This window comes from Kogia breviceps, chromosome 20 (genome assembly GCF_026419965.1).
Source record: "Kogia breviceps isolate mKogBre1 chromosome 20, mKogBre1 haplotype 1, whole genome shotgun sequence".
NCBI classification, from domain to species: domain Eukaryota; kingdom Metazoa; phylum Chordata; class Mammalia; order Artiodactyla; family Physeteridae; genus Kogia; species Kogia breviceps.
Window position 1 is genome coordinate 5,227,113 of NC_081329.1, and position 20,014 is coordinate 5,247,126.

General features: G+C 41.5%; 2 protein-coding genes across 4 annotated transcripts in view; one reads left to right on the forward strand and one right to left on the reverse strand.

Moving 5' to 3' along the window:
* Positions 1 to 272: 272 nt before the first annotated feature.
* On the reverse strand, positions 273 to 11,975 carry SPCS3 (signal peptidase complex subunit 3). Its single transcript, XM_059049550.2, has 5 exons — positions 11,643 to 11,975; positions 10,115 to 10,188; positions 8,082 to 8,158; positions 4,821 to 4,936; positions 273 to 3,869 (listed from the first exon to the last, which is right to left on the reverse strand). The coding sequence occupies exons 1-5, from the start codon at positions 11,783 to 11,785 to the stop codon at positions 3,737 to 3,739; spliced, it is 543 nt and encodes a 180-aa protein (XP_058905533.1). The 5' UTR covers positions 11,786 to 11,975; the 3' UTR covers positions 273 to 3,736.
* The window catches only part of ASB5 (ankyrin repeat and SOCS box containing 5), a 70,409-nt gene continuing 61,949 nt past the window's right edge, over positions 11,555 to 20,014 (forward strand). The window contains exons 1-3 of one of the 3 annotated variants that reach the window (XM_067022553.1): positions 12,116 to 12,328; positions 14,397 to 14,484; positions 16,074 to 16,203. In XM_067022553.1, coding sequence (XP_066878654.1) covers positions 16,168 to 16,203 — 36 coding nt within the window. In that variant the 5' untranslated portion in view covers positions 12,116 to 12,328; positions 14,397 to 14,484; positions 16,074 to 16,167. Of the gene's footprint in view, positions 11,718 to 12,115; positions 12,329 to 14,284; positions 14,485 to 16,073; positions 16,204 to 20,014 lie in introns of those variants that run through there. The other 2 variants (XM_067022554.1, XM_059049545.2) reach the window with 2 other exon arrangements.

A 20,014-nucleotide genomic window follows, 5' to 3' on the forward strand; every position in this document is an offset into this window, starting at 1 on the left:
GGTCTGTGTGGAGACTTTCCAGTGTTACCTTATCCATCTTCTCAACCAGCCGCTACCCCTCGGCTCTCACCGGGAGCCCGGCACTGGGGGAACCCGGGTCCCGGCAGCCAGAGCGGCAGCAGCCTGGCCCAGGCCGTCCCGAGGCGTGAGGAGAAAGAAGGAGAATCAGACGTAGCGTCACCAGGAGCTCAGGAGTGACAAAGGCGGCCCTTACAGAGCACACGCACTGCAAGGCAGTCCCCACGCTCTGGCCACATTACGGAGACAAGGACTTTGTTCACCATCAGCATTTATTGGGCGCCTATCATGTGCAAAGCGCTCTGCTAGGTGCTGGGCAAGGTACAAGGAGAACCCCCAAGACTGCCCTCAGAGGGCTTACAGTCTAGTATAGGAGCGCAGTCTCTGGAGAAGATCTTTTAGGTGTGACTGCTCTCCCCTGACCCACCCCACCAAAAAAAAAAAGAGGGGATGGGAGGGGGGGAAAGGAAACCACCTCAAGGTTACTAGACTTGGTTTCAGCCATTTTCTCTCAGTGCAGCAGCTTCACATTAAAAAGAGCATCAATCTGAAAGTCTTTTAAAATGCATACTTTTACTCATAAACGAAATTCACTTTCATTAGAAAAATGCTGAATATTTATTGCAATTAATAAAATCCTCAAATATATCTTCAGTATTTTCATGAATTTTTTTCTTATGAATCTGTATTTGTAAAGTAAACAGTTTCCCAAATTGCATCAAAACATGCAACCACTTTTTGAAACAGACCTCTTTAAACCACTGGCAGTCACATAAAAGGTACACAGGCTGCCTGCTAAAAGCAAGGGAAGCGTCTGAAATGGACAGATGTTTCCTGCCAAAATTCACAGCTTATGGTTTTTTCCCCCCCATAAATTCATTTCAGGTCAAGTCAAAGCATTATAAAATAACACCTCCCTTAACCTATACCCCCAAAGACCCAAAGCTTTAGATCATTAAGCTTCAGATAGAATAGTGAACAAACGTTCCTTGTGGCCTTCAAGCCTATCTCTTAGTTGCCAGACCCACCAAAGAGCTGTAAAATAATTCCAAAAACAGAAGCTCAAAATAACCCCCTTTTCCTGTTACACCATGAGGAATTTCTGAAGTTTTCTGGTATCTTCCTTCAAGCGTAAAGGAACCAAATGCAATCAAGTGGGGAACAGAATCGCGGATACAGCTGCTGGTCTAGGTTAAACTGCTGAGAAAAGGAGCACGCAAGCACCACATCTTAAAATTAACGCATTTCTAAACATAATTACTTTAGGTGAGTGTCTTGCAATTACCCTCGTCCCAGGATCACCCCTGGGCTCAGATGTTTCTAATTAAAAGTGTGAAGCCTTGGGTTCTTTGTGGAGACTTTCTAAGACTTCTTGAAAACACTGACGCTGAGGTCAATGATATGATTATCAACTGAACACAGGTCCATCAGGGAACTTACAAAGCTGTGCATACCCAGAAGTGAGCTCCTGAGAGGCAGGTTTCTTATTCCCATGTTGGAGCATGCTTGGCCCGAGCAGCTTCCCTTAGCTAGTGAGTAGAAGCAAACGCGTCCATTGTGCTGGGGGGCCTTTCTACTCCTCTCTCACTCAACTCCAAAAAGTCGGTGGGCTTGGACTGAACAGTAACTGGAGTAAATTTCCACATTCGTCTCCAGCAAACACGGATCCACAGACCCACGCGTGCAGAGGCCCATGAACACCTAAGCCAGCCCCGGGTCTGGCTACGGCTGCAGGCTTCTTACGTGTACCCGCCTCAAGGAGAACACACCCAGCTTTTAAGCTTTGATGCCGACGGATTTTAAGTTTGTACAAACGATATAAGAAGTTAAATCTTCTGGGTGTAAAATCGAAGAGAAATAAAGTCAGATCAATATGAAGTATGTGTTGACTTGTCTTTCAGTCATCTTGCTGCCCTCACACGACTGAGGTGCTTTTCTGCTCAATCTCTCTGCCAAACGGATACCACAAATTTTACAGACGTGTGTGGTAGAAAAGAACTACTATTCAAGTTAACTAGTCCAACTCTGTCATTTCACAGATAAAGAAATGGAGACCCTGAAAAGTTTAATGAAAAATCTGGGAGCCAAACCCAGTCTAGCATTCATGATACTGTACTTCTGACTTTCAACTGACCTTCACAGAACACACACCCTTACAGGCAAGAGCTGTTCCAACCAATGCAATTAAACGGAGATGTATTTCATATGAAATAAGTATAACAAATGTTAAGCCACTAATGTGAGCCATTCTTAGAAAATATTAGCCCTTTTTGGTTACTGCTGATAGGGTACCTACAGTGTTTGGTCTTGCTTTTAAGGGTGACTGATTTGTAGTTGCTTCCTTTGAGGATGCTTATTTGCCCACTGTAGAAAAAAATCATGTTAAATACGATCATATCATCAATCTCTAAATAATTTTTACATACATTTGGATTCTTATACTTTAAACATGAGTATAATTAATTTATGCAGAGAATGAGTGAGATATTACCTCTATATAAGTTGTTGGCAACCTGAAAATTAGTCATTTCCATACAGGATAGGAAATCTCTTCTAGGTAATAGAAAGGGCATCCAGGGTGATAAAAAATATAATAAAAATTATGTAAGTGAATTTTGACTAGTCTGTAATCGGAGGTATAGAAAAAAGGATATGCTTAAAGAATCAGATCTGAGTTCAAGGGTTAACACCCTTCCTTGCTAGCTATGTAATAACCTTGAAACAATTCCACAAACTTCTGGGTCTGTTTCTTTATCTGCAAAGAGCTAATATTTGCACTACTTACCTCGTTAGATTACTGAGGAACATATACAGTAAAACATATGAGAGTGCTTGTAAATGGAAACGCACACCAACAAATTCTGATTATTATTACCCCAATAATTTTCAAATGTGGACCTAGAAAAAAAATTAAATAATTACCACTCAGTGGCACTAGGCATGCTCACTAGATAAACCATGCAAACATCTTCAACGTTCAATGGCAATGTTAAAAAAAAAAAAAAAAAATCACCCAAAGATATAATACCAAGGAACTTTTTTAGAGAAAGCACTGAAAGACACACATTTGGTTGACTTAAGAGACTTTAAAACGACTTAGAATGATTTACAGCATATAAAGAGGTATTTAGTCTTTAGTGGAGAAAGTTGCTAGTCACCTGTCAGGAAAACAAGCATTGTGGGCATTCCTAAGACAAATGGAATAAAATTCATCACTTTTCGCTATTTTGTAAACCAGCCTTCTCACCAACAATTGTATTAATTTTTCCAGTATTCAGACATACCCTAAAAGAGGTAATAGAGAATGTCTGCTTCTAAATCACATCCAATGTGAACTTGCATAAATGCAAGGCATAAATAGAGTTCTTATGACTCCACAGGCACCTGAAAGTTTTAACTACCCTTCATGCTCACGTCATATTCCATAAAGAACGGAAATGCAGGGAATACTTCAAATATAAATATTTCACAAACCCTTCTCACGTGGCTGTCTTATTCTTACAATACTCCACTCTGATGGCCTTTGTTTTTGTTTGGAAAATTAAGCAGTACATTAACCTTTCCCTTCCAATATGCCTTCTGATGTTCATTCTTACACCAACAAAAAAAAAAAAAAAAAAAAAGTTAACAACCCAAAACAAATAAAGATGCAAGGGAAGAGATAAACAAGATACAATTCATTAGGTATAAAAATATGCTGTTTCAAATTCAGAATAATTTAATAACTCTTCGTTATTTCATATGTATCTGGAAATGGGACAGATACATGTCCTGATCCTGTCACAAGAGGTAGAATTCCAGCATTTGGTACAACGTTCCAAGATAGGGTTAAAGTGACATTCCTGTTTCCCCTATAAAAAGATACAATAAACAGATGTCAGCAGAAACATTTGTAGTTCAATAAAAACGTTTCAATTCAAGCACTGAGGTATCAAACACTTTATTTTTAACCAGCTATTCCTAATTGGAATTCTAATCTACACACAAGTTTTTTTCAAGTCGTCTGAAATCCAAGATGATGCTGGAAAACACCAGCATTCTCACTGCAGGTCTCCCATAATGACCTACTTAAAGCCAATTACAGTCACAGTTATTCGAGCCATCAACAGAAATGCTTAAATGAGTAAAACACAGAAAACAGAGAGATTTGAGCTAGAAATCAGGAGGCAAGGATTTGAAACCTCATTCTGTCATTATCCAGATGGGCAAACCTGAATCAATCAAACTCTCAGGGCTGGAAACTTTTCATCTGCAAAACCAGGTTTGGTTAAAATAGCTCTCCCCTAAAATCCTTTCCAAAGCTGACCCACAGAGCTTAAGAGCTGAAACTGACCCCAAAGATCAATCGTTCTAATGCCTTCATTTTGTATAAAAGGAAACTGAGGTTCAGAGAAATTAAGTGAACCAAAACTAGACACTTCAGTATCAACTCCTAGACCGACAGGCGGCTTGCTCGTTCAGGTTCCCAGGCGGGCTCCTCTCACGTCCCCGAAGGAGCCCTTTGACGACAGTCCCACTCCAGGGTCAGTGGCCCAGGCTCCCCGCACCCTTAAGGGCAGAAGCCCCAGGCCCTCCTCGAATGACCGTTACAGTTCCCATCAGGCGAGAGAACGGGGCACTGTTTTAGAGCTGGGTTTGCACGGGACTATTTCTACCTCATCTTCCAGTTCACATCTGTATAAATACTCTTCTTCTCTCTGAACTTTTCTTTTTAGCTGTTTTTCTTTAAAATAAAAACACATCACAGCTTTCTCTCCCCTTCATGTAACATCACACGTAAAAAACGACAAAGAATTGCTCACTTGAGACCATTTCCATCGTCAAAGAAAAAATACTTTGTTTTCATATCTTTCAACAGCAGCTTTGGATTATCACCTCTCAGAACAATCTTGTCCCACAGAACAACCTGGTTCAGAGCCTACATTAAAATAAAGATTGATTAGATAATTCAACAGATATAGCATCTCTGTCACTTCAAAAGTATGTTAACCGAAGAATTTAATTTATATGAATGAATCCAACTTTGAGGGAACTGCTAAAATCTTAAAGCAGACAAAATGGTAACGAGTGGATAGATACAGGAGTGAAACTTCTCCTGCACAAAAGAAAGATACTTCCCTAAAGGAAATCACCCCTTTTGCCAAGGCAACTGTATTAATTAGAGTCCTCAAAGTTTAATGCAAGGTTGTAGACTTATGTGCTCTCCAGAGTGAGGCCCTAGGAGAAACAGAAGGCACTAGAATCCCTAGAAGGGAAGCATTCTTTTAAATCACTTTTCCCTGTAAAATTTCTAAGACCCTCTAACTCTGTGGACACTGCATGGTGCCAGGGAAACCGAGAGAACTAAACCCTGTAGATCACACTGCTAATACAGGTCACTGCTGCTAGACTATCTCATGAAAACTGATATATCTCCAAGGTTTTTAAATTATCAAGGAATCACTAAAGAAATGAAGCCTTTTTAGGTTTTTTTTTCCCTTTAAATTAAGAAAACATAGGCACATTATTGTTTTACTATGGCAAAATCCTAGAAGTCAGACAATTCTTTTAAGCACTGCTTTGACATATCATAAACAAGTTTCGTTTGGAAAATTAGAGTTACAAAATGGAGAAAAAGCACGTTTGTAATCACTTCTAAATGCCGAGAAATGTGTTCTTATGAAGCTACCATCCATTAGCTTGTGAGGCCAACTGCTCAGCATTAACTAAAAAGAAATGTGGAACAGCTGATTTCTAAAAAGGGGTTCAAATCTTCACCTTAAACCCTCCAACATTAAACAGAAACATCAAGACTGAAGAACACAGAATCAAAGATATGCCAAAGTAAAATGACTTTTTATGTATATTCATTCACCAAAGCAGTGATCTGTCAAATTCCAAACTGTATTAACTTACTAGCCATGCTGGAGTAAATGAGAGTTACAAATCTGACTTAGGTATATCCATCACCAAGAAGGTGACATATTTATTTGGATCATTTGCTGAAACTTGTAGAATACTTGTGCTTACAGCTGTCACTCTTATCTTCAGAGCAGCTTCTTCTGTTTAACACTTTGTTGCTTCTCAAGGGCAGAGATCAAAACTTATTCAACCCAATATTCTTACTGCCCAACGAAGTATCCTCCATAAAAGATATGCTCAAAATAAATATACAGAGGATTGAAGTGCTAATGATTCCAGTTAACTAATCGAACCAATCAACAGATAAAGTTGATTAATTTGTCATCCCTTGAAAATGAAAATACAGTTCAAATACAATACAGAAGTAGACTCATCTCTTAACTACGAATTACCTCAGGCTATGCTGATAACAAAACATAAGCGTAGCTCAGGTAAAAACAACACAGAAGCACATTTTGATTCCACAGATTTCACCTTTCAGAGTTAATGCACATACCGGAATCACTCTCCTTACACTTTCTGGACCTAAGATTTCTGTTTTATCAATATGTTATGTAAATATTTTAACCCTTACTCTTGTCTGCAACAAAAGCTCTAAATCAGACTGGACTGGACTAATAAATTTCAGCCACAAACTAACAGTTTTAATAATGTTATAATAGGTTTTAATCTAACAGTTTAATAGTTTTTAATTATAAAACTTCTAATCAACTCTTAATTTATGATTAAAAAGACTACTTTAAGTGTTTGAACTGATGGGTCCCGTACAACTCAAAACAAAGTAATGTATTTCTCAATATAAATTAACTGTAGATATATGGCTTAATAAAAGACTATCAAAACAGCTCACATCATGTATTAAAAGAGGGAAAATATAAATATTTAGATGGATTTTAAAATAATCTAAGAGACGATTCACAAATTAGTTATCTTTACAGCTTTTGATTACATTATCTGGGTAACAGAGTTATAAGCACAAGTTACAAATTTCACTGATTCAAGTATCTTGCCGTCTATCTCTAACGGTAGCCGTGAAGAGAGACTATCGTAGCTTCGACCTCCTCATTTCCTCATATACCCATAGTTCAGCAACATCCTTTTGGAGCTTATCACTGGAAATAGTCTCCAAAGATTTCTGATAACAAATTATTTTGAACACCAACCCCAAACTATGCGTCCTTATTTACAAGTTACCTGCATGATACACATGACTATTATCGTTAGATATATTATTATTGATAGTGAATGTAAATGTGCATCTCAAATAGTCTTCTTGACTAATGCTAAATCGTTCTCAACCGACTATTTATTAGACCTCTTTGATTTTTTGTTACTCCTTTACCGTGGCTGAGCAGCTCAAGAGCAGACAGGCCAGCTCGGCCGTTTTCCTGTCGCTCACACGTGTCTGGACGGTTAGCATTCTCTTCAATCTGTAATTTCTTTGAAAGAATTTTTAAACCATTTTTCCACTTGTGAGGATTAGTTTATTTAAAACTAGATGATATAATCTACTCAATTGGGTACACATTGCACTACTTTGCAAAATGCTGAAAGTGAATGAATAAATGTATGTTAGCAGGCTGACCTCTTGCCCTACAGAATTCCCCCCTTCCTCCAGAGCAGGTGCGCGTTTTAGGAGGCGTGTGACCATTTGACTTAAGGACCAAGTACGAGTATTGGTGTCAGTCCATAGAGTGAGTAGCAGTAAAATTTCACATCTTCTCCCTCTTATTTTAAATGGAGAAAGAATACGTAAGCGGCCTTTCGGTTTCCAGTGTGGCACGTGAGGAGCTTGGAAGTTGCCACTCCATCCTAACACCAGGTAAAAAGCTGAACAAACTGAAAATCTGGCACCTCTTCTTAGATCCATAAGAAAAGAAACAGTAGCTCTGGATTGTTCTCCTTATACATCTAGGCATTACCCTGCTTGCAGCCCACTCTTGGGAACCACAGTGCAGGGAGGCGGCAGAAGCAGACAGAAAAACAAAGAAGACAGAAGCTACCAAAGGACATAACGTTTTCTTAGTAGAGTCACCCTTCCATGGGCTTGTGATTTTTACTAAATTACTCAGGTCAGATATTTCAAATATATAAAATTTATATTCTTTTCTAAAGAATGAGGTTTTAAATATCTACGAAAATACTTCCATACATATACTTACATTATTTTTTGTTGAATATTCGGCTGATAAATAAAGAAACAACTGCTTAACATTCCAATCAAATATATTTTCTAGATGTATATAAATTAAGGAATACATAAATCATAAGGCAGCATACAACTTTAAAACAGATTTTAGTTATTCTTAAATTAATTATTCATAGCAATACTCATACTAAAATTTAAAAAAAAGGAGAGGTGGCCCAGAAACATACTGGGCCTCTAATTTAATAAAAAATATATAGAAGATGATACACTGTAAAATCCAGCTCATTCCAAAGTCAAAAAATATCAGTGAGATTACCAGTATCCTGCCCTGCTCCTCTAAGCATTACTACCTGAGATACTTCGATTAATACAAACTTAACTGAGAAATACGAAATTTCGTTTTCTGTAAAATCAACCCAGTAAGTCTAAAAGAAAGAGGACTTAGTATTTCAAGCACATATGATTCCAATGGAGTTCTGAGTATAACCAGTCACCACAATATAACTTAATGTTAAGCAAAAGTGAACTAGGCTCAAGTATTTAAACCAAGTACGGTAAATTGTACATATTATTTTTGGACATATGCCAGTAGAGATCAAAATGTCTCAACTCATGAGGTGCTTCAGTAACGGTACGCAGCTGAATACCAATCTGGTTTCATTAGTTTGCACCCGAGTGAAAAAAACTCACCAGGATTAATGACAAGACTGGTGTCACTGAGAAATGAACTAAGTTAATGTTTGGATTCATTAAGCATCATATGTAAATGGTTAAGTCATTTTATTATATCCGTTTATATACTAACAGCTACATGTTCATGAGATTCCACTCTTAGATATGTGTATCCACTAAGAATCACTATTTTAGAATTCAGAAGTCTTAAATATCTCCTTATAAAAACAGGTACAATTTCAAGTTTTAGCAGCCATATTAAGAAAATCTAAACTACAAATGATGAAATTAAATTTCACTATAATTGCCCACATACACAAAGTTCCTACTTTCACACTAGCTCCAAACTCTCTCTCACTAGCTTAGTTTTTCTAAAGACATGAAGACTTAAAAGCAAAAGTTTAACACAGGACTTTTCTGATGGTGTACTCTATTTCCTAAAAAAGTGCCTACAGAACTAATTCCTAGTCTACTTCTAAACCTAGTAATTTATTTCTAAAAAAATCAAGTTAAAAGTCATTCCAGGCTAGTAAAGAGACATGTCAGGTAAACTCCCCAGGTAGATAATCTGCTTCCACTGTTCAGATAGTTGCTTTACACAAGTTCAGACAGTTCAATGTCCATAACCGATTTTAATCCTGGGGTCTTAAAAAGGCAGATGAGATCCCAGAAGTGGCAGGTAACAATGCTGCCAGGATAGTAATCTAAGACCCTAAGAGAAGATTAAACTAGCCCAGAGATCAGAGGTGTCAAAAGGTGGAAATTCAAAGTAAAGAGAAAATATTTAAATCACCTCCATTTTAAATAACTCTTTTAATTGTTACGATTTCTGACTCTTATTATAAAAATACTGATAAAAGGAATGATAATGGCAAAATGCTAATATGGTTTACCAATAATCATTTGACAGTGACCTTCAGAATCACAACAGATGCAATTCACTTTTCCAACATGTGTTTTTTCTCTCTGCTATCACAAAATATGGACATATTCTTGGGGATTGGACATGAAACGTTACATCTAGGTAGGCTGAGTAGTGCTTACATTCCGTCTTTAATCTAGATGATCTAATTTTATTTTCTTTCCTAAATACAGATTCAAACTCTCCTGTAGCTTTAGATCTATTTAATGTTTCTGTGAAGAATTTAAAGTGTGTTCACACAATAATAACTCATCAATCTATAAATACAAGTTTTCTCAAGGCTGAACGAGGAGGTATTAACACGACTATAACTGATGAAAACATAGGCATAGAAATTTCCAAGGTTTGACTGATTCAATGGATAAACATACTTACCGTCCCCCAAATCACTAAATATGTATATCATTATAATACTAGAGAAAGGGCGATGAAATATTTGCTAAAAAGGATATCAGCAGTTATATCAAATGTAATGAATCCCAGATCACTTCTTTCTCTAGGTCCAGTGAAGTCTTCTACATTTTTTCTAGAAATAAAGATAATAGTTTCACCATCCTTCAAACATAACAGCATACAAAACTCACAAAATTCCTTACATATGTGAAAGACAGGGTCTAGCTGTATCCCACAAAGAAACAAGTAAAAATCAGAGAAACGTGTAAGTGTGACAATAGAAACATTCTAATCCACTATAAAAGTAGGTCTTCAGCTATTTTCATTTACCTTCAAAGAACCCCTAACAAAACCCAGGGGGAGAAAAAAAGTGCTCAAATAATGTGGAAATACTCATGTCAAGTGATTTGGTAGACTGGCTGGAAGAAAATTACATTGGACTGCAAGGTGGTATGGAAACCAAGATTAAATGAACAACTACTATTCACTGAGCACGTGCTATGTATGCGTCTGGGTCAGGGCCACTGTGTGTTGACAATTATCTCAATCCTCACAACAGGCCTACGAGTTGGGTATTACTTCCACTTCAGACAAAAGGAAATGAAGACCCAGGAAGGTAGGAAGCTTGCTCAAGATTCACAGTAGCTAACAGCTGTTCAGTGTGTACCATGAGCCAACCTCTTCTAAGCCCTCCCAGAGTAGACAGCGCTCGTGATGCCCAGCCTGAGTCTAGCGGAATCTAAAAAAGAGTACCTAACAAACATCAATGCAGAGAGGAAAAAAATAAGTGGGGAATAGCCATTAGATGACTGGCTTGTTGGTGTTTGTGACTTAGAAATAAAACCAAGGTTGAAGACGAGGGAAGATGGCACAGATAAGAAGGACACGAGAACCAGGGGAGAGAAAAAAGGTAGAAACCGAAGAAAGTGCCAGAGAATAAAAATTAGCATAAAAAATAGGCATTAGCGAAAGGACAATGTTATTTCAAAATTCTACTTCGGGCATTTTCGCAGATTTATTCAAGCGGCTGGCCGTTCACAAATAAAACGAAAAGCACGCCACGCCGCCTGGGAGCGCTGGGAGGCCGACTCTTCCCCGGGCATCCGAACCTCTCCGGCCAACTTCGCAGGCGCCGCGGGTACCTTCGGCGGCGGGAGGAGGGGGACGGACCCTGCGGAGGGGCTGTCCGGGGGCGAGTCGGGCCGGAAGCGCCTGGGACCCCGAGCCCCGCGCCGGCGGGGGTGCGGCCGGGCTGGCCCGTTGGGCTGGTGTGGTGCTCCCTTATTGGCCGGGTGCGGGCGAGGGAAGTGAGGCACAGGAAGGAAGCGGAGGCAGCGATCCGAGCAACACTCCAAACGAACGTTTAACAGCAAGCCCGGGAAGGTGCGGCGGAGGGTGGGAGCCGAGGGAGAGCCCCCAAGGGGTCCGCCCGGGGGCGAAGGCCGCTAGGGGGAGGCGGGGAGGGGAGGGGAGGGGAGGGGAGGGGAGGGGAGGGGAGGGGCCCCGCGCGGCAGCCTGGCCTCGGCGCCCCCCGGCCCTGCCCGGCCCGGATGCCCGGCCCCGCCGCCCGACCCCGGCCGTACTCACAGCATGATCCTCGAGACGTGCAGCCGCACCGGGACGCTCCGGTCTTTGAAGGCCGTAGTGATGAAGCAGCCGAAGGTGAGCGCCGCCATCACGCTCAGCGAGAAGGCGAACAGCGAGTTCGCCCGCGACAGCACCGTGTTCATCGCGGCCGACGCCCCGAAACCCGCTCCCCACGCACACCCGGGACCCCGTTCCGGCCGCGGTACACCTCCCTGCGAGCCGCGCCGCCTGCGCCGCGCGTTCCGGGGGGAGCGCGCGCTGCCGCGGCCCCGCCTCCTTTCCGGTCCCCAGACGCGAATGAGCGAGCGCGCTCCCGCCGCCTGGACACACCCACCTGCGGGCGGGACGCGCCGAACCGGAGAGCCGGAGCCACGCGGGGGCCCGCCCCTCCTCGCGCGCCCTGGCGCCGCCGCCAATCAGCGACCAGCAAGGGAGGGGCGGGGCTTCGCCGCGGAAGGCCCGCCTCTTGGGCGCTGGCTTCCTCTCGTTCGGCCCGCGGCTCGCCCACCATCTTTTCCGCGGCCTTAAGGCAGGTTCTCTGGTGTTGCGGCTTCCTGGGTGCTTAGGTTCCGTCGACTTGAGCTTTAAACCGGCAGCGGGGCCGGGTAGTTTGGTTTGTGTCCTGACGTGTCGCGTTTGAAAGCAGCGCCTTAGAAAAAGCCGAGTCTTTCCCTTTGTCAAACCTGGTCAAAGTTAGAACTCCGGCTTTTGTGGAGGACGTGGGAGCCTTTACTTTACTTTCCACTCCCAACCTTAGACTACTTCCTATTAATGCTTTGCCTTCCAGCGGTCGCTAACGCTGTGTAAAGCCGATAAGGATGCTGCTACCCATTTTAAATAGTCCATTTAACAAGGTGTATCGGGGAGCTGAAAGGATGACCTCACTAGGTCCTTAGGATGAAAGGCGGTGGTGGCTGTGGAATCGTTATGTCGCACGAAGTATAATTTAAGTTTTATTTACATAAAATATTTAATATGTATAATATATAAAGAAGATACGTACTATAAAATACATACACTTACAATTTAACATTAGCAAGCCAGCAATACATAATGGCCCTGAGGGCCCGTAGGCTTCATACAGCGCCAGTCCCTGAGCTTAAATATGCTAACAACACCTTTGTTCCTTTTGCAACGAGGCTGTTTTGTACTTATAAAAATGGGATTCAGAGGGCCCAGTAATCCACTGAAATAAATTTTTTAAAAAAATTCTCTGTCCGTAAGCCAGAAGAGTTTACGAACACCTGAGATACCTGCAAACCAGAAAGATCCTGATGCTGGCTTACGTTGTCTATCGTTGAGCCCTTGCTTCTTTGCATTATTCATTAATCACTCAGTTTTCATACAGCCATGCAGTTAGAATTATTACTAAGTGCCTACAGTTCCAGGTAGAGTTCTAGGCTTTGAGAGTACAGGACTAATAAGGCAAAGTCCCTGCTAAACTGGAGCAAAGCCAAGTAATGAAAAAAGGATAAACTATGAACTAAGGAGAGATCCTTAGTTGAGTTAAAACCATAAATGTTTATCTTCCAGGCAGCCAGAGGTTATTCAATAAAGCAACGATTTATTGAATACTGAGCCCAGTGCATAAACAAAACAACTAGGTATTCTTATTATAGGATGCCTTAGAGAAGGGATGCTTGTTGTTACAGGTGTTGATGTCCAAGGAGAGTATTCTAAAAGATTCGGAACTGCAAGTATGGGTTTATGTAAGAGTTACCCAGCAGTCTGGTCCAGCTGAACAATGTATGTATAAAGCATTAGGTGGAAAAGAGTCGGGAAAGGTATATCAAGGGCCTTTTGTAGAAAACCTGGCCAAGGAGTCAGGATCTTATATCACAAGAAATTACATGTTAAACAAGAGTGGCATCACTGAACAGACAGCCATTTATAAGTTACATGTAGAGAGTAAGTGCCTGAGGTTGACCACAAAGGGACAAAAAAAAGACCGATAGGGACATTGCCGAGTCAAAAATCTATGATTTAGCAATTGCTTAGATAGGGGTGTGTGCAAAATATGGTGGAAAGTAGATTGTGAAAGCACAAGTGAAATTAATATTATTATTATGACATCATGGCTTGAACTTGAGTGACTGGGAGTTCCAAAACACATGCAATTCCACCATAGGAGCAGAATAGAGATGGGGTGGGGAATTCTCTTATTCTGTTGTAATTCTCCCATTGTTCCTTTGCCTTGTCTAGATACTTAATCATACCATGTACATTAGAGAACACTTTACCTTTTCCTTTCCAGTTTTTAAATTTCGAATTGTATTCTCTTGTCCATCACAGTAGCTAATATTTCTAACAAAATCCTCAATAATGGAGATAATTGTCATCCTTTCATTTCTCCAGCCAGTAAGATAGTGGCTTTGTGATGTAAGTGGTGTGTGTGTGTGTGTGTGTGTGTATCATATTGATATCTAGGAAATATCCATTAATTCCTTTTTTATTGAGAAGTGTTCTTTAACATGAATGAGTGTTGAATTATTTTCACATGTGTTTTCTGTATCTTTGGATGTGATTGCATAATTTTTCTCCCTAACTATGCCATAGACTGAATGTTTGTGACCCCACCCCCCAAATTCATATGTTGAAATCCTAACTCCCAGTGTGATGGTATTAAGAGATGGGACCTCCAGTAGGTGATCAGGTCATGAGGGTGGAGCCCTCATGAATAGGATGAGTGCCCTTCTAAGAGAGACCCCAGAGAGGTCCATTTCCCCTTCCTTCATGTGGGGACTCAATGAGAAGACTGCCAGTCTATGAACCAGGAAGCCGGCTCTCACCAGACACTGAATCCACCGGCACCGTGATCTTGGACTTCTGAGCCTCCAGAGCTGTAAGAAATGAACTTCTGTTATTTATAAGCCACCCAGCCTATGGTAATTTGTTATAGCAGCCAGAACAAACTAAGACACTCTATTAATATGATGGATTATATGAAGAGCTTTCCTAATATTGAACCATTGCACATTCCTGTAATACACTCCACTTGGTCATGATGAATTAATTTTTAATATGATCTTGGGCTTTCTTTTCTAATTGTTCTTTTAAGTTTTTGCCATAAATATCCATAAGTGAAATTGATCTGTTTTTCTTTTTTGGTCGTAATATACTCAGATTAGAAAATGAATTTGTAAGTTTTCCTTGTTTCTCTATGCACTAGGATATTTAAGTGGCACTTGGATTATCTGATCTTTAAAAATTGGATAGGAATTACCTTGAGATGCTACTCTTCTTTTTTGATGGTTATTGATTGTTCATTGTAATTACCTATATGTGTGCTTTCTCCCTTTTTTATTATTTTAATTAGTTTTTTCTTTGTTGAATTTTTTCAAAGAATTATCTTTTACATTTCCTAATTAATTCTACAGTTCTTTGTTTTCTTATTTATTAATTTTTGTTTTGTTTTTTGTTGTTGTTGTTGTTGTTTTTGCGGTACGCGGGCCTCTCACTGTTGTGGCCTTTCCCATTGCGGAGCACAGGTTCCGGGCGCGCAGGCTCAGTGGCCATGGCTCACGGGCCCAGCCACTCCGCAGCATGTGGGATCTTCCCAGACCGGGGCACGAACCCGTATCCGCTGCATCAGCAGGTGGACTCTCAACCACTGCGCCACCAGGGAAGCCCTAATTTTTGTTTTTAACATTATCTACTATTTCCATTCCACGTTTCCTTGGTTTTCTAGCTTTAAAGATTAGATATTTAATTGATATATTTTCATTTTTATTGTTATGATAACCACTTTAGCTGTATCCTAAAATTTTTGATCAGTTGTGTTTAAATTTCGTATTTCTCTTCTGAAGGGTAGCTTAATTGTGTGTGTGCGCGCACGAGCTACATTTCCAGGAGGAGGGACCTTTTTCCTTTTGATTGTTTTAAATTGTTGTCTGATTTTATTTCATGTAGACAGAGAATGTTATTTCTACTCTTTGGATTATTGAGGTCTTCTTTGTGGCCTAAAATGTCACTTTTGTGAATATTCAATGTGCATTTGAAAAGGTTATGTATTTTCTGCTAATGGTCTACAAAGCTTGATATATATCCATGAGATCTATCTTATTGATTATGTTATCTGTCTTTTATATCCTTATTAACTTTTTGTTATCTTTGTTTTCTTGGATTGAGAGAGATGTGTTAAAGTCTCCAAATTATTGTGTTTTTGTCTGTTTCTCCTCTCATCTTTATACTCTATGTTTTATAAAATTTGTTAAGTAATAGTATGTCTTCATTATAAATGGTAATCTTTAGCATCATAAAGTATTCTTCTTTTACTCTTAATGCTTTTCGATCTGAGTTCTAGCTTGTCAAATGCCAAGGTGGCATGGAAGGCAATTGAGGCTGTTATTTATCTAAAATAATACTGTAGACCTCAGTTAAGGTTTAGCACTTTTTGACTAGATGTCTTCTCCTCTTTGATAATTTCTACAGAGAAGCTGATGGCAGTTATGAGAGGAACGGTTGGCGTGCTTTGTCAGCACCTGAATAAAGAGGGGGTGGTCGACTGGGGAAGACACGCTTAGTTATGTTTTCCAAGCGTTGGAAGAACCACAGGATGAAGGTAAAGTTTCCATCTTCTTATTTGCAAATAATTATTCTTCTGTAACACTGAGCCAGGAAGAAGGAAGAGGAGTAACTTAGGGAATACTTTCAATAAAGCTGTGTGCACACGGACAGTCAGGCTGTGGAAAAAGTAGATAAACCGAAAGGGACAGCACTGTAATGACAGGTGCTATTGTTCGGGGTGTGTAAAGTGCCCCAGAAGCACCAGGCTACCCAAGGAGGTTGCTGCGGTGGAGTACGTTACAGGTCTGAGCCACTGCGGACTCCCATTAGAACTATTTTTCATAAAGGGACTATAAATTATACTGTCCAGCGTGGGGAGTCATACATTTTTCTATCCCTTTTAATGTCCAGGACAGAACCTTTACCTCGGAGATGCTCAAAAACTTCTAGTTGAATGGAGGTGCCCTGAATCCATAAACTATATTTTTGAAGAATTTTCACAGAAAAAAATGTACGTCATACGCAAATAACAAGTCTTTAAAGTATAAATTGGTAAAATGGTAGCAAGTGAAAGCTAACTTGGATATGAAGGCTGAGGACAAATTGTAGACGCGGCTTGGATGCCAGGGTCATAAGTTGGAACGTCATCCAGGGGACAGTTAGAACCTTTGGGAATTTTAGGTCATTTGACTATTAAGACCATGGGGTCTCTATGTAGATAAGTAATTTCTTAGGGAAGAACGAGACTGCCAGCGGGTAGACCAGGTGAGAGGTTATCGCGGTAGTTCAGACGTGAGCTGACGAGCGTGTGAATCAAGGTGGTGGCCGTGCAAGTGGAGGGAAAGAGCAGCTACATCTCTGAATTTCCCTATAAAGTCATCCATAGCCTCCAGGTCTTTACCACACTGAGAGTATTTCCAAGGACTCTGGGAAATACCCATAGCAAGTCACTCAGCCCAAATTCCAATCCTGGCACCAATTCACTGGCATTTCATGGATGCAGTTTCATGGAGGACTGTTTCGTGGATGAAGTCAGGAGATGTGAGACTCGTGGGTCAGAGACTAAGGACTCTGTTACTTGCGGCACAGCAAAAGCAGCACGAGCACCATGTTTGAATTGGTTCTTCTTGGCCTCCGAGTCCCTCAGGGGTGACACAGAGGGCCCCGATGTCAGCTGTGCCCACATCATTTGCAGTTTTGCTGAGGAATGTTAAGCTGAGGAACCTACCCTTTTATAGCAAAGCAGTAAAAGCAAGGGGACAGCACCCCCTCCCTCAAGGTTGCCCACTGCAAATACAACTCGAGAGATGGCCTGAGTAAAGAGAAGTCAGGGCTTGGCCTGGTCGGCGTACCCAGCAAACCATGCGTGAACACAGGGGTTCAAAGACTTCTCTCCCAGTGCGTGGATCCAGAAGTTGTATGTGTTTCAGGTGGCGATAAATGACAAATAGCCTTCAAAAGGTGCCCATTTACACTCCCAGGCACAGTCAACACCCATGGCGTTTTTGTTTGTATGCTGAGCTGGTTGCCAGCTTTCATTTCTGAGTGTAAGGTTACAGATGAAATATGTTTGTCGCTCATTAGTATTTTCTGTGACTTGCCTCTCCAAAATTGTCAGCCCCCTTTCTGCTATGAAACGCTGTCTCTGCCACTTCCTTGAGTTTTCTTGCCTGATTTTCAAGACCTCAGCGCTCTAAGTCCAGCCCGCGTTGCCAGATCTGTGTCTCCAACGCTCACCTTCTGCCCTAGCTGCCAGTGCCCTGATCTGTGAGACTCCTTATGCCTTAACTCTTGTTCCCTCCACTTAGAAGCTCGCCCCTCCTATTCTCCCCCTGCACTTTCTTTCCATCTTTTAGGTTCCAACCCTGCCTCTTCCAAATAGTCCTTGACAAGTTCTACTTACCTAGCTTTCACTGCTTTGAACTCTTTCAGAAACTTCTTTACATAAACCAGGATTTATGACTTAATTTTATGTTATAATGAATTTTTATGGTTATGTCGTCTATGTCACCCTTACCTCCTAGGTTTGATTGCATGGATCTGTGACTTCTTTTATATTTATATAGAGCCTCTTGGAGTACATATTACCATACGTGTATTTAACCAAACAGATAGCTTCAAAACGATTTTTTTCAAGATATTTATTTGGTTAATGACTATTAAATAGACCATGCCAGTCTTATAATTCTAGCAGTTCTATTCCTATGCCTTTCTTTAAAGAGAGAAAACCAGAGAAACAAAACACTTTAGCAGAAGGAAAACCACTTACTGGGCATTTGAGGGGACAGAGGACTATGTAATTTAAACAAAACAAAACAAAACTTGTTGCTTTCAGGTCATTTTGTGTCTGTTAAAGTTTTTCCAAGCATGACTCCTATGGCGCGAAGGAAATTTAAGAATATGTTTCAATTTTTGTCACAGTATGTACGTTTATTTTCCTTGTTACTTCCATGAAAATTACCCGTTCAGCCCAGGGCCCTTGGAATGAAGCAAAGAAGCAAATGTTTCTGCTCAGGAGGCTGTGGGGCTTTTATAAAGTTCATCGTCAGCCTCTAGAACGTTCCTCCAAGCAGCCGCTCTTGCGTACTTTTGTCCTTCCATCGCTGTCACTCTTTGCATCTCGGCTTTGCACTCTGGGTCTCCGTTCCCGACTCAGGCCCTCCTCAGGCTTGCTTTCTGAACCTAGCCTTTTGGTCCACTGTCTTTGGCCCACCTGTGTGCACTGACTGTTAGCCTGCATGACAGGTTAGCGCGTGGGTTCACAGCCGCCTGCCCCTCGTGCACAGGCCAGAGTAGTTTATGGAGCCTCCTTGGTCGGGGCATGGCGGTTAATTGGAAATTTTCCCAGAGACCCTTGGTTTCTGTGGATCTAAATGTCACCCTCCCGAGGAAAATGAAAAACAAGAAGTCCTTCCATATTCTCTAGACAATCAAAGACATCCAGAAGTTACTGGCATTCTTTGGATAGAATAGGCAATTAATATCCACCTTCTCTGCTCAGAGCATCTAGACAACTGTCCTTGCAGGAAAGTGAGAAGCTGCTAGTGAAGCTGTGGCATTCTCTTAGTTGAAGAGCCTGCTAAGCTTTAATGTCTTCCTGGCCCCCTCAGACTCACCCAGAAACCTGCTGTTCCAACTGTATCTCTAACACGCTGGACATCTGGCCACTGGAAAATCCAGCTTCTAATTTGTATCACTGCACACACACTGCACACACGGGATGAGGAAACTCGTCCCGGCCGCGGTAAAGGGGCCTGAGGAAGGGCCATCAGCCTCAGGCCAGCTTTGGGGCACCGGGCCCTAGAGTGAAGTTGGCCCGGCACTCTGCTGTAATGAGTGCAGACCGCCAGAGCTCTACAGCTTTGAGATCCAGAGATGCAGAGCATGCCTGGTGAGGTTTACTGCTTCTTGCTTCTGTGAGTTCTCTTTAGTATAGAAAAGTTTCTAGATACCCACTGGCAAACAAAGCCAGCTGCATCTGGGATGGATATAAATGGGGAAAATAGTTACGGGAACTGTGTACAAGGGTTAAGCCAATAGGCCCGAGACTGCTGTCCTTAGAAGTACCTGCTCGCAGGGTTGGCCCTTGGCTGGCGTCTGGGGACTTGGCTGGTAGACGGTTCCCTGAGCTGGTATAAAACGTCCCCTAAATGATAAAAGCGGTTCACTGTCCCGAAACGGTCCGTAGAAGCAATGTGGTTCGTGCCACGCCTGCTTTCCTTCTGAGAGTCTGGAATGTTGTTGGTATGCGCTTGGCAGAGGGTGACCTCATGACGATTCCCGTGTAGAGACCCTGGGCGCTGAGTCGAGCGCCTCCCCGGTGGGCAGCACTGCACGTGTGGTCACGGTCCGCAGCTGGGGGAATG

What these genes read in the sequence shown, in the direction of transcription:
- SPCS3 (XM_059049550.2), bottom strand. Translation starts at nt 11,785, where the DNA reads ATGAACACGGTGCTGTCGCGGGCGAACTCGCTGTTCGCCTTCTCGCTG. An exon ending in AATATTCAACAAAAAATAAT is followed by an intron (nt 4,937 to 8,081) that starts GTAAGTATATGT and finishes ATTTTAATGTAG; the next exon opens with GCTCTGAACCAGGTTGTTCT. An exon ending in GACGATGGAAATGGTCTCAA is followed by an intron (nt 3,870 to 4,820) that starts GTGAGCAATTCT and finishes ATCTTTTTATAG; the next exon opens with GGGAAACAGGAATGTCACTT.